This window comes from Pantherophis guttatus, chromosome 1, assembly GCF_059756535.1.
Source record: "Pantherophis guttatus breed Tessera chromosome 1, ASM5975653v1, whole genome shotgun sequence".
NCBI lineage: Eukaryota > Metazoa > Chordata > Lepidosauria > Squamata > Colubridae > Pantherophis > Pantherophis guttatus.
In genome coordinates, this window is record NC_142063.1 from 88,252,067 (window position 1) to 88,265,895 (window position 13,829).

The 13,829-nt window shown below is 37.5% G+C and overlaps 1 protein-coding gene across 2 annotated transcripts in view; it reads left to right on the forward strand.

Annotated features, from left to right (window-relative positions):
- Positions 1-13,829, forward strand: part of NELL1 (neural EGFL like 1) — a 564,211-nt gene that overhangs the window by 210,251 nt on the left and 340,131 nt on the right. For both annotated transcript variants that reach the window (XM_034417254.3, XM_034417255.3), the window contains exons 9-10: positions 389-491; positions 13,124-13,197. In XM_034417254.3, coding sequence (XP_034273145.2) covers positions 389-491; positions 13,124-13,197 — 177 coding nt within the window. The remainder of the gene's footprint in view (positions 1-388; positions 492-13,123; positions 13,198-13,829) is intronic.

The window sequence follows — 13,829 nt, forward strand, 5'->3', positions numbered from 1 at the left end:
TTGAATACCAGAGGAACTGAATTAGTATGAAAACCTTGCCTGGTTGAAATTATTTGATAAGTATCAGAAAAAAAAAGTCTTGTTTGCTCAAGAAAATAGAAACACTTTCATTAAAATGTTGAAGATGATTGACAGAGAATGTGAAAGGTGTTATTTATGTGTTTGAGAAATAGGATTCTTTTTTTTTTTGGGTTGCCATACTTAGGCAATTGCTGGGGTTGGGGGAGTGGGATAAAATATTTTTCCCCCCAGAAATATAGTAGTGTTTCACATTGGTAGGGGTTAGATAAGATTCTGCACACTGAAGAATGATATCTAATGCTGCCTGGATACTGCTAATTATAACATTTCATACATTCACTATTGCATTTATCTGCTCTTGGTTTAGAATGGAGTAATAGAATGCCGACGAATGGCCTGTCCACTATTGAATTGTTCTTCTGATGGCCTTCCAGTCCATATAACTGGCCAGTGTTGCAAAGTATGCAAATGTAAGTAAAGATCTTTCCTCTTTCTATTCTAGAATTGTATGCATATATGTATATGTATGCTCAGATCATGACCTTCTCGTTGCAAAATTTAGGCTAAAATTGAAGAAAGTAGGGAAAAGCACTAGGCCACTCAGGTATGAACTAAATCATATCCCTGGTGAATATACAGTAGAGATGACAAATAGATTTAAGGAATTAGATCTGATAGACAGAGTGCCTGAAGAACTATGGAAGGAGGTTCCCAACATTGTACAAACGGTAGCAACTAAAACCATCCCAAAGAAAAAGAAATTCAAGAAAGCAAAATGTCTGTTTGAATTAGAGATAAAATTGCCAACATACGCTGAATCATGGAGAAAACTAGGGAGTTCCAGAAAAACATCTATTTCTGCTTCATTGACTATGCTAAAGCCTTTGATTGTGTGGATCACAACAAATTAAAGAGATGGGAGTACCAGACCATCATATTTGTCTCTTGAGAAACCTTTATGCGGGTCAAGAAGCAACAGTGAGAACTGGACATGGAACCACTGATTGGTTCAAAATTGAGAAAGGAGTTCGGCAAGACTGTATATTGTCACCTTGCCTATTTAACTTATATGCAGAGCACATCATGAGAAAGGCGGGGATAGATGAATCACAAGTTGGAATTAAGATCGCGGGAGAAATATCAACAACTTCAGATATGCAGATGATACCACTGTAATAGCAGAAAGTGAAGAGGAACTAGAGCCTCTTGATGCGGGTGAAGGAGGCGAGTGCAAAAGTTGATTTGAAACTCAACATTAAGAAAACTAAGATCATGGCATTCAGCCCTCTCAATTCCTGGCAAATAGATGGGGGAGAAATGGAGCTAGTGATAGACTTCATTTTCTTGGGCTCCAAGATCACTGCAGATGGGGACTACAGCCAAGAAATTAAAAGATGCTTGCTCCTGGGGAGGAAAGCTATGGCAAATCTAGACAGCATACTAAAAAGCAGAGACAATACCTTGTCAACAAAAGTCAAGGCTATGGTTTTCCCAGTTGCAATGTATGGCTGTGAAAGTTGGACCATAAGGAAGGCTGAGCACCAAAGAATTGAGGCCTTTGAACTATGGTGCTGGAGAAGACTCCTGCGAGTCCTTTGGACTACAAGGTGATCAATGCTGGGAATGATTGAGGGCAAAAGAAGGGGATGGCAGAGAATGAGGTGGCTGGATGGAGTCACTGAAGCAGTCGGCATGAGCCTAAATGGACTCCGGGGGATGGTAGAAGATAGGAAGGTGTGGAGGAACATTGTCCATAGGGTCACAATGGATCAGACACAACTTCGTGACTAATAACAACAGCAGTGCACATGTATATATGTGTAAAAATGTTATATATAATGGTACCTTTGTACTCAACTCCTTTGAAACTCATCAAATTTGGTACTTGACCCATTTTGACATGAACATTTTGTCCTGGTACACATTATTGTTTGGTACTCAACACACAAGCTTGTGACTACCAACCACATTTGTTGACCCCAAACCACACTTGTTGACCCCAGCCACACTTGTTGGTGTCAACTGCCTTGTGACTCATTACATTATTCCCTATGGGAAAAATTGTTTGTTACTCATCATTTTTGTACTCATCATGCCTCCTGGAATCAATTAATGATGAATATCAAGGTACCACTGTATACGGAAAACTAAGGTGGGACTAGAACTTACAGTTCTGAATTAGAGATTACAGTTCTAGTCCCCAATTTTTAGCCTGATTAATATAGGCTAGAAATATTAATTAAGACATTTTAGGGAAAATTATTAGGATCTGGTAACACCAACCTGAAAGCAACTTTTATTTTGCTTTTGTAATCATATATTCAGGTATCTTCTATACTGACTTGCCAGATGGTGGCAAGATGGTATCTTTAAAAGGCCATCTATTATAGTTAACTGGTTAAGAGAGACTACCCTGTTTCCCTGAAAATAAGACCCAACCAGAAAATAAGCCCTAGCATGATTTTTCAGGATGCTCATAATATAAGCCCTCCCCCAAAATAAGATTTTCAGGCAGACAGATTCATTTAGTACCGTATTTCCCCCCAAATAAGACCTAACCAGAAAATAAGCCCTAATGCATCTTTTGGAGCAAAAATTAATATAAGACCCGGTCTTATTTTCGGGAAGACATGGTATATTGCATGAGCTTACATGAAAAAGTATTTGTGTAAAAAACAGAATATTCCAGAGAAAGTTTTGCATGTGGAGTGTCCCTGTTTCTTTTCAGAAACTGTAGAAAGTTAAAGACATCAAATTGTAAACAAATACAAAAGATAAAAAAAAAAGAGATGGAGAATAATCTTATATCATATATTTACTATAGATATCCCAAGAATGAAGTAAAAGAGCTTAATCATTCATTTTGCAAAGGTCATTTTCCAAGATAAGCAGCAATGCTTACAGAGAATCAGAATATACCATTACTGTTCATAAACATTTTAAATTCAATTCCAGATATTTCCAGTGGAATCATGTTCTGTCATTCTCCTCTGGAAGTTTGGACTAATGAATCTCAATAAGTCTATATCTCAAGAACCATCATGAGTAGCTAGTTTTAGAAAATACCAGGGTTTGCTGCAGAGGTGGGTTTCAGCAGGTTCTGAAAAATAAGAAAAAGTAGCAGAAATGTTGAGTAGTTCAGAGAACTGGTAGTAAAAATTTGACTGGTCCCACCCCCATCTATTCTCTGCCTCCCAAATCCCAGCTGATCAGGAGGAAATGGGGATTTTGCAGTAACCTTCCCCTGGAGTGGGGTGGGAATGGAGGTTTTACTGCATCCTTCCCCTGCTATGCCCACCAAGCCACACCCACCAAGCCATGCCATGCCCACTAAGCCACACCCACAGAACCGGTAGTAAAAAAATTTGAAACCCACCACTGATTTGCTGTACTACTAATCTACAATTTATAGAATTTTAAATAGCCTGGTAATTTTTTTTAAAGGTTTCTGAGTGCTGTAACCTGAACTTAAGGCATATTTTCTCTCCTGCACAGTTCTCCTATTCAACAATGAAATTACTTTATTTACTCCTTGAGAGAATCTAATAATAGAAGAGTTTGCAAGATAATTTCTACAATCTCAGAAAAGAGGCACCAAAGTACTATCTTCTACATTGATAGATACTATATTTGGATTGTTAATATAGCAGAAAGCATGAAAGGAAAATATGCTTTGTGTCTTATAGTGAGACTTGTAGTGAAATATAAAAATAGAACTCCACTTAATGACTAATATCACACAACAAACTAAAACCATTGCTTGCTTTAGTCATAGTTTATTGAATGAACCAGAACTGAGTGGGTTTACATAATTATAATTGGTTGTGTATTGGTTCATACAACTCTCTAAATCAAAACCAAGTTCTTTCAAGACTAATGTTAATTTGGGCACATAGTGCTAGTCATTAACCTTATCCATCGTGCTAATTCTCTATAGATTGATTTCTCTGCAAAAAAAAAAAAAAAATCTGACTGTTTACAGAGTTTCTTTCTTTCTTTCTGGTTTGTTTTGAATTCTGGAAGATAAACTCTCAAATGAGAAAGTGAAAACACCCACTCCTTCCACACACACATCAAATAACAATCTTGTGTATTTGGGGATGGAGATTTGTGAGACATCTGCAATAAATGCATTACCTTAACATATAGATACAGGTAATCCTCGACTTATGACCACAATTGAGCCCAACATTTTTGTTGCTAAGCGAGACATTTGTTAAGTGAATATAACAACTTGTCACAGTTGTTAAGTGAATCACTGCAGTTGTTAAGTTAGTCACATGGTTGTTATGTGAATCTGGCTTTTCCCATTGACTTTGCTTGTCACATGGTGATCACATGACCCTGGAACTAGGGGTGAAATGCTCCTGGTTTGGACCGGATCGCCCGATCCGGTAGCGATGGTGGCGGGTGGTTCAGAGAACCGGTAGCAAAAATCCCGGCACCACTCCCATGCCCAGCGGAGCTGCGCAATCATCAGAGGCTGTTTTTTTTTTACTTTTAAAAGTAAAATTTTTTCTACAAACTCTCCGGCCAAAAAAATGCTTTTAAAAGTAAAAAAAAAAAAAAAGCCTCTGATGATCGCACGGCTCAGCTAAGATCGTCAGACGCTTCTAAAAGCATTTTTTTCTGCAACCCCTTCATCTGAAGAGATTATAGGAAAAAAAAATGCCTTTAAAAGCCTCTGGCAATCCCAGCTGACTTGCCTGATCATCAGAGGCTTCTAAAAGCATTTTTTTCTGCAACCTCTTAAGATTGTAGAAAAAATGCTTTTAAAAGTAATTAAAAAAAAGTTGGCCACGCCCACCCAGTCACATTACCACCCCCACCACCAAGCCACGCCCACAGAACCGGTAGTAACAAATTTTAGATTTCACCCCTGCCTGGAACACAGCAGCCATCATAAATATGGGTCAGTTGCCAAGTGTCTGAAATTTGATCGTGTGACCATGAGGATTCTGTTATGGTCATAAGTGTGAAAAACAGTCATAAGTCACTTTTTTTTAGTACCGTTGTAACTTTAAAAGGTCACTAAATGAACTGTTGTAAGTCAAGGACTACCTGAATTTATTGCCATCACATTACTTATACTTCGATAGAATATCTGCTGCTGGTTCTATATATCTCCAGTAACTAATTATCCTGCATAGGCACAAGTCAGGCAGATACCCATTGGCTGATGTGATTCTTATTCATCTTGTGTAGTATGGATTTATCATTGTTAAACATCTGGCATTGTATTTCTTCTAGTTCTTATAATTACTTGGAACAATTTGAGTAATTATCAGTTGTATTTCCAAATAGAAGAGAAAATAAAAGAAACAATATTTTGGGCAGTATATTGTGCCCAAATAGTACACAGGACAGTGGTGTATATTTTGTAATGCATTTATAAGAGTTCCAATCATAAACTGAGGTTGTAAAACAGGTGATGATAATAAAAATAGAGATCTTACAGAATATTGTTCTTTGTTGCGAGCATGCTATGAGATAAGCCTTAGCAATTGTAGAGAGTATTTAGGGAGCCTTTAGGAATCTAAGAGAGGTAAATAAGAAGATGAACATTTTCTATAAAATTCCTAGTTCTTTTTTCTCCCCTCCCCCCATCTTCTTTTTGAGTACCACATCAGAATTTATCCCTATCTAGGAGGATGACATTTCATAAATTGTGAAAGGCAATCCTTATACTACTTCCCCTATTGATTGCTTCTCCTCCTTTCTTTATTATATTTTGACCCCTTTTACAACCCTGTATTACCAACTCGTGAAGCATTGTTTAATTACTAGGCTTTTAAAAACATCTTCCCATTCATCTCTTGCTGAAGAAATTTTCCTTGGATTCTTCTTTATGCTCAAATTACACTAGCTTGTGTCTTTGTTTCTTTTATCCCTTGTGACAGAATTGTCCTCTCACTATTGAGTCGCTATTTGTCTTGAAATGGCCTCTTTGATCTACATCAATCATGATTTGGGGCAGACTGGTCAACTGAGAAGTCACTTTCTTTCATTTGTTCTCTAGACATTCTATTGTTTAGGTTATGGTCTTTGGACATCAGAGGCAATGCACTTGATTGGTGTAAATCCATTTATCTTCTCATTCGTTTGTAGTATTGCATGGTGAAATTTAGTTCCAGCAATATCATATCATAAGGATCTATTTTATTTATTCTTTGTATTCTTCCCATAGATGAGTGGTGTGATGGCTTCGTGGTGAAGACTCTTGCCTCCCATTCAGATAGTTGAGAGTTCAATCTTAGGTAGTGGCACATGTTTCTCTCCTAGGGCACAAAGAAAAAATATCTGCTGCGAACTCTTGTGTGGTGTCAGGAAGGGTATCCAGCCTGTAAATGCTCAGCTCCATCCAGTCACTCCATCTCTATTCTGAATTAAAGGATTATAGGGTCATAAAAAGGGGCTTTCTTATTCTTCCCATAGATGTCCTGATTCTTGACGTTGACCAGTTTGAATAATTATCAGTTGTATTTCCAAATAGAGAGGAAAACAAAAGAAACAACATTTTGGGCAGCAACAGTATCACTGTTATTCTAATGATATTGACATCTTTGTTTTTTGTGGCCCTTCATGGCAAGGCATGGTAGTAGAAGGCCAATGGTAGATCATGAAGCTGAATTGTCATTTTTCAGCTTGCATGAATTTCCTATTCTGTGCAGAGTCCTGGAGTGCCCCAGTTTCCTGTTCCAAAAGCCTTGGAGCTGAGGATAGCTGAATCCCTGCCTATTTAATGATTTTAATGATTTGGGTTCCTAATGTTCACATGATGAATATTTCTAGAATCTGGAAAGTACTGATGGAAGAATATGCAACATTGTTGGTTCACACCTTGGTTGTCTCACATTATTTACAGTCTTCTTTTAGGTGTTCTTGGTTGCTCTCTACCCCCTTGATCTGAGTCAAGAAGAGCATTCTTTGAGCTGTTCTGGATTGTCTATGTCCGTGTTTCTCAATCTTGAAAGCTGTAAGTTGGGTGGACTAAGTTGCTAACTAGGGAGTTGAAGTCCACACAGCTTTACAGCTGCTGAGGTTGAGAAACTGTTCTGTTATTTTCAAGTTTTACTATATCGTAGGACTTTTCATTGGCTCCTTTTTCAACCCTATTGGCAGTGTTTAAATTTATAGCCATCCCCAGTATCACTCTGCCCAGTGGTGGGTTGCTTCCAGTTCGCACCGGTTCGCAAGAACCGGTAGTAAAAATTTGTAGTAGTTCGGAGAACCGGTAATAACATTGGCTGGCCACGCCCCCAAACCGATCCCTGGCCTGGTCGCTGCTCGCTTACCCCGCCCATCTCATCAGAGGCTTTTTTTTTTACTTTTAAAAGCATTTTGTCTATTTATTTATTTATTTATTTATTTATTTATTTATTTATTTATTTGTTTATTTATTGGTTCGATTTATATGCCGCCCTTCTCCAGAGACTCAGGGCGGCTTACAATGCGTTAAGCAATAGCCTTCATACTTTTGTATATCCTGCTTAGTAGGGCTTTCAGTCCCCCCTAAGCGGTGTTCATTTTTATACAAAGTCAGCTTATTGCCCCCACAATCCGGGTCCTCATTTTACCTACCTCGGAAGGATGGAAGGCTGAGTCAACCTTGAGCTAGTGAGATTTGATCCGCTGATCTGCTGAACTAGCAGTCAGCTGAAGTAGCTGCAGTACTGCACCCTAATCACTGCGCCACCTCGGTCTACAACTCTTCGGCTGAAAAAATGCTTTTAAAAAAAAAAAAAAAACCCTCTGGTGATCGTGCGGCTCAGCTGGGGTCGCCAGAGGCTTTTTAAAGCATTTTTTCTACAACCTCTTGTAGGTTGTAGGAAGAGGTTGTAGGAAAAAAATGCCTTTAAAAGCCTCTGGCGATCCCAGCTGAGTTGCCTGATCATCAGAGGCTTCTAAAAGCATTTTTTCCTACAACTTCTTAAGGTTGTAGAAAAAAATGCTTTTCAAAGTAAAAAAAAAAAAAGTTGGCCACACCCACCAAGTCACATTACCCCCCACCAAGCCATGCCCACAAAAAAGCCACGCCCACAGAACCAGTAGTAAATAATTTCAGAACCCACCCCTGATTCTGCCCTTGTTTCAATGGACAAGCTGTTCTTTATATTTATCCAAATAGGGCAATGATGGCTAACCTTTTCGAGTCCGAGTGCCCAAAGCATGTGCGTTTGTGCGTGATCACACTCACATGCGCCCGATCCCCCAAAATGCAATGTGTGCGCAAGCCACGTGCATGTGCCCCATCCCTGCACATGAGCATGTGGCCCCCGCATGCTCCCTGCCCCCTGTGCCCCACCCCATGCATGTGCATGTCCCCGCATGCATCTTGCCCCCCACACATGCATGTGTGTGTCCCCTACAATGCCCCCCACAGTGCCCCCCCTCCCCCACATATACACAGCAGAGACCTGAAGACCAGCTGGCCGGTGGGAGGTGCGCATGCATGCATGGCAGATCTGAACTGGGCGACGACTCACATGCCCACAAAAAGGATGCTGCGTGCCACTTCTGGCATGCGTGCCATAGGTTCGCCATCATGGGAATAGGGTCTTCTTTGGTTCTTGGCTCCAGGATCATAATGTCAAGTTCCAGGCCTTTAGAGACTTGGCCTCACTGCTTTAGTATCAGCTGTCTTCCCTTCTTGATTGCTGAGAAAATGTGGTGGCCTTTAAAAAAGTTTTAGGGATGTTTTTATTTGATTAATGGGCTAGTGAAGGATGAGATTGCTATATCCTATTCTTATTTATCCGACAGCTTTAGATTAACACTTGTTTTCAATTATGATCAATGAATATACATTAAGCCCTACCCCAGGATGTTGCTTTAAATCTATAGTTCTTGTACAGGTTGTTTTAGCATTAGCTCATTTGTGCTGTTTGTATATTGTAGTTTTGTCATGTTCGGAGAGTTGCACAAATTAGTATCATGTAGGTGTGTGGGGGTGGTGGTCAGATGGGGATTAAGTAATATACACCTGTTCTTTCTTATAATGGGAGATAAAACAATGGCAGTGTAGGTTTTGTATGTGTCTAGCTTTTCTTTCTTTTTTTTGTTTGCAGTCCCATTACTTATTTCATGAAGTGAATTCTCACATACATTCACACAATTTAAATTATGCAAACAGAGTAAATGCTGAAGCAACCCCTTTCTCTTTTATGTCAGGGAAAGGTGATTTGACTTGAAGGCAAGAATCACACCTTCAAATTGAATCTTTGAATCAATACATGGTGTCTAATTGAATCGGGTACCTTCAAACTGGCTCAAAGAGATTAGAAGACTGGAGAGAGACTGGGACAGTTTTAAAGATGGTTTCCGCATATAACTAATGTGGGGAGCTGATGAGTTGCATATAAGAGTTTCTCATACTGACATGAGTTTTATCACCTCTGAAAACTCTGTTCTTTTTTGCCTGTGCCCTATTCTCCTAGTAGAATAGGTTTAGGCAGGTTCATTTGAAAGGAAGGAAAAAATGAGTGGAACAGAGCCCCTCAGATTAATTCTATCTACTATTTCTTATCTTTTACCTGTTTTTAAGTCTATACCTTCTTATTGTATGCTCTCCTTTTGTTTCTTTCCGCTGCTTACCTGTTTTGAGTGAGTCTTAATTATGAATTGGTCTAATTACATGGAAGCTCAAATACTTTGATCACCAAATGAGAAGAGAGGACTCATTGGAAAAGACTCTGATGCTGGGAAAGACTGAAGGCAAATGGAGAAGGGGACAGGAACGAATGAAATTGTTAGACAGTGTCATCAACACAATGAACATGGACAAACTCCGGGAGACAATGGAAGACAGGGGGCATGGCATGCTATGGTCCATGGGGTTGCAAAGAGTCAGAAAGGACTTAGCGACTGAGCAATAACAACATCAACAATTAAAGTAGTGGACAAAATTATGGAAACCGTTTGGGAAAAGTATATTTTTGAGGTTTGATGGCTAATAACACCATCTTTTTTTGGAGTAGTATCATAAAATTATATATCAATGGAAAGATAATTTTTGATAGACTAATTTGCATAATACAAACTGCTTCTTTATATCATTGTGTTACACACAAACCAGACTTCTTTAAAAAATGCAGAAAAGCACAACGATCCATGGCTCGTTTTACCAGTTCAAAAAAAGCAAGCAATCAGCACATTCCGAGAACCTACCTTTTAAAGAACTTTTGAAAATGTTTATTTTTTTTTCAATGGGTGTCGGATACTTTTTGCATTAGTAAGCACATTTTCTAGTTAGCCAAGTGGGAGGTTGCTGTGTTAGCTTTCTTCACATCTGTCGTAGAAGAAGTGCAAGGGAAATGTTTCAGAATGAATTGTACAGAACCCTTGACAGTATCCATTTGAGCATTTGCTGGGCTAATCTCTTTCTTTCTTTTATTCTGCTCCTAATATTGTGATGTTCGTTGTTACTTTCATCCATTCCTGAAAAAAAGAAAAGAAAAGAAATGTAGCTACAAGCATATTTATGTTTTTTTCCATTAAAGCCTATGGTAAAATCTTTTATCAGCTCAATTTGAATATAATCTTTCTGCTCTGAATTCAGATGTTTGAATCAATTTATATTATGTTTGGGTCTCACATTCAAATCAGATCTTGGTTGATTTACATGATTCTAATAATGCAGAAAAGCATTTGTGTGTGTGTATGTGTATGTATCAGTGGTGGGTTTCAAAATTTTTTACTACCAGTTCTGTGGGCATGGCTTGATGGGTGTGGCTTGGTGGGCATGGCAGGGGAAGGATACTGTAAAATCTCCATTCCCAACCCACTCCAGGGGAAGGATACTGAAAATCTCCATTCCCTCCCCAATCCAGAGAAAGGATACCGCAAAATCCCCATTCCCTCCCAATCATCTGGGACTTGGGAGGTAAAGAATAGATGGGGGTGGGGCTAGTCAGAATTTTTACTACTGGTTCTCTGAACTACTCAAAATTTCCGCTACTGGTTCTCCAGAATTGGTCACAACCTGCTGAAGCCTACCTCTGATATGTATGTATGTATGTATGTATGTATGTATGTATGTATGTATGTATGTATGTATGTATGTATATTACAATAATTTGTTGAAAATATAGCTGAACAAAATCTAATATCAAATCCTTTCTTTTGCACTTGCAATTTATCAAAAGGGAAGGCTGTAAAATTATTTGTATATATTTGTATATATATATATATATATATATCTCAGCCAGGTTTTTCCTACATAAATCAAGATCTTTATACAGCCATAGTTCAGTGAAATCTCATTCACTAGTTTCACTGAACTATGGCTGTATAAAGATCTTGATTTACGTAAGAAAAACCTGGCTGAGAGAAAAATACACATAAAGACCTACAAAAAGAGAATTATATATATATATATATATATATATATATATATATATATATATATATATATATATATATATATATATATATATATATATATATATATATTTATATATATATATATATATATATATATATATATATATATATATATATATATATATATATGTAGCATTTAATGATGGTATGTGAAGAAGCCGTGCAGAGTTGCTTCAACAACAAAATGAGCAGCATATAAATTTAATAAATAAATATAATAATATATAAAGGCTTGAATGGGGACTTGTAACACATTGCTATGAGACATTACTTTGTTTCATATTATTAAATCAGGACAGAGCATATTTTAAGTAAATATGTCTAAAACATTTTTCTTCCTTTGAATTAGTTTTAGAATCATGGAAGGGACCTTGGAGGTCTTTTAGTCCAACTCTCTGCCCACGGCAGGAGTCCTTATACCATCCTAGACAAATGAATGTCCAATCTTTACTTGAAAACCTTCACAACACTTCCATTGGTTAACTGCTCTCACTGTCAGGAAATTTATTCTTATTTCTAGGTATAATACTGAGAATCAAGCAAAAAGAAATCTAGCAATAAAACAGGATGCAGGATTCAGAAAGGTAGTTAAAGAAGTTGCATCTTCTAGAACATGGATATAGATCATGAACTAATTATCATACATATCTATCTCTACAACTGTCTAGTAAGCTGGTTTTGCCCAGAGTCTTCTTTAGAGATTTCAGTTATATTTTGCATAATTGACAAATACAATTTCTTAAAAAATCCCTTAAAACAGGGGTGTCAAATTTATGTCGTCAAGTGACGTATCGGGACTTTTTTCTCCTTTGCTAAACTGGGCGTGGGCGTGGCCAGCTGGCTGGAAGTTTGACAGCCCTGCCTTAAAAGGTCCTCTCATTAACAGATACCTGGAATTAGAGGCCTGCACATAAAGCAGAACTGTATCCTAAATGGTTACAAATAAATCATTATTTTTGCAATCAGCAGCCTATAAAAGTTTAGATAACTTATTTCAACTATTCATTTTCAAAAAATGGCACAGATGCTAAATTTGGCAAGTAATGCTGAACCTATTTATTTGGCAGACAAGTAAATTCCACTTGAAATTGGTGGAATTTTTCCCCTTCCCAGGGAGGAATTCAAAGACTTACTGTTTATATATGGAATATCTCTTTTTAGGATACTCCATACATCCATATAACTTTGTTTTTCTGGTAGTGGCTGATACAGGTCTGATGGCTATGTCTATGGAAGATGCTTCTATTTAACTGCGAATAGTTCTGAAGTTTCTCCTTTAGTATTTAGAGCTAATCAGAATCCATATATTAGGACCCATTGCTCATCATTCTACTTAGTTATTTCTGCATCATCGCCCGTTTTTCACATTCTATTTAATTCTTTCATACAAGTATGTTTTAACACAAATGTAAATCCTGCAGAATGTCACTGCCATGAGTAATTCTATTAATAAATTGAATTCAATACCTGTTCCGGACCTGCTTTTACTTCAGGTCACTAAGTAGCTAGTTTGTCACTGTGAGTGGTAAAATGTTTCAAGATAATAATGTTTGTAATGAATTTACTATTGCAGTCAAAATAAACAAGAACAATTAACGCTGATTGCGACTGAAAGCAAAGTGACGACATCATATTTACTTAAGCAATATTGTTTCTATTAGAGTGCATAATTTATATGCTTTTAGGATTAAATAATGTCTGTGTTTTTTTTAAATTTTAGCAAAATGCATCTATGGGGATAAAGTGTTGGCAGAAGGTCAGAAGATTGTAATCAAGAACTGCAGAGAATGTCGTGTAAGTTTTTTTTTTTTAAAAAAATATTTGGCAGCAATCCTATGCATTACATTTCCCCATTCAAGTTTCTTCAGAATATTCTTCAGAATAAACATGCATGTCATTGTGTAATAAATACTTACAAGTTTTAAGTAATGCACAAACTTTGTAAGTAACAACAGCATGTAAAAATATTCATGAGTCCTTGGGTGGAAAAAGTACACAGGCCCATCATACAGTATGTGTTTTTATGATTTAAGAAGTAGTTTTTATCCTTCCCTACATCAGGAGCATTGACAACAGATTTATTTTTTACACTGCTGTCATCTATATCACTATGTTCATAAACACTCATTCACACATTCCACATCTCTCTTTCCCTTCCTTGAAAAGATTTTTGAGTCTTGTATGCTGGTTTCTGAAAAAATTACTCATCAGTCTATTTTGCCAGGTTTTAATATGTTAGAAACAAAACTGAAGAGGTTTTTAAAAATACGTTGATAGGCTGGTTTCAAAAGGATAAGGTGGGGGCAGTGGTGGGCTGCAACCGGTTTAATAACCAATTCTGTGAGGCCTAATGTGCATGCTTGGAGCGTTCAAAATACAGCAATTTGAAGCTCAGCTGCTTACCTTCTACGGCAGCCCCGGTAAGT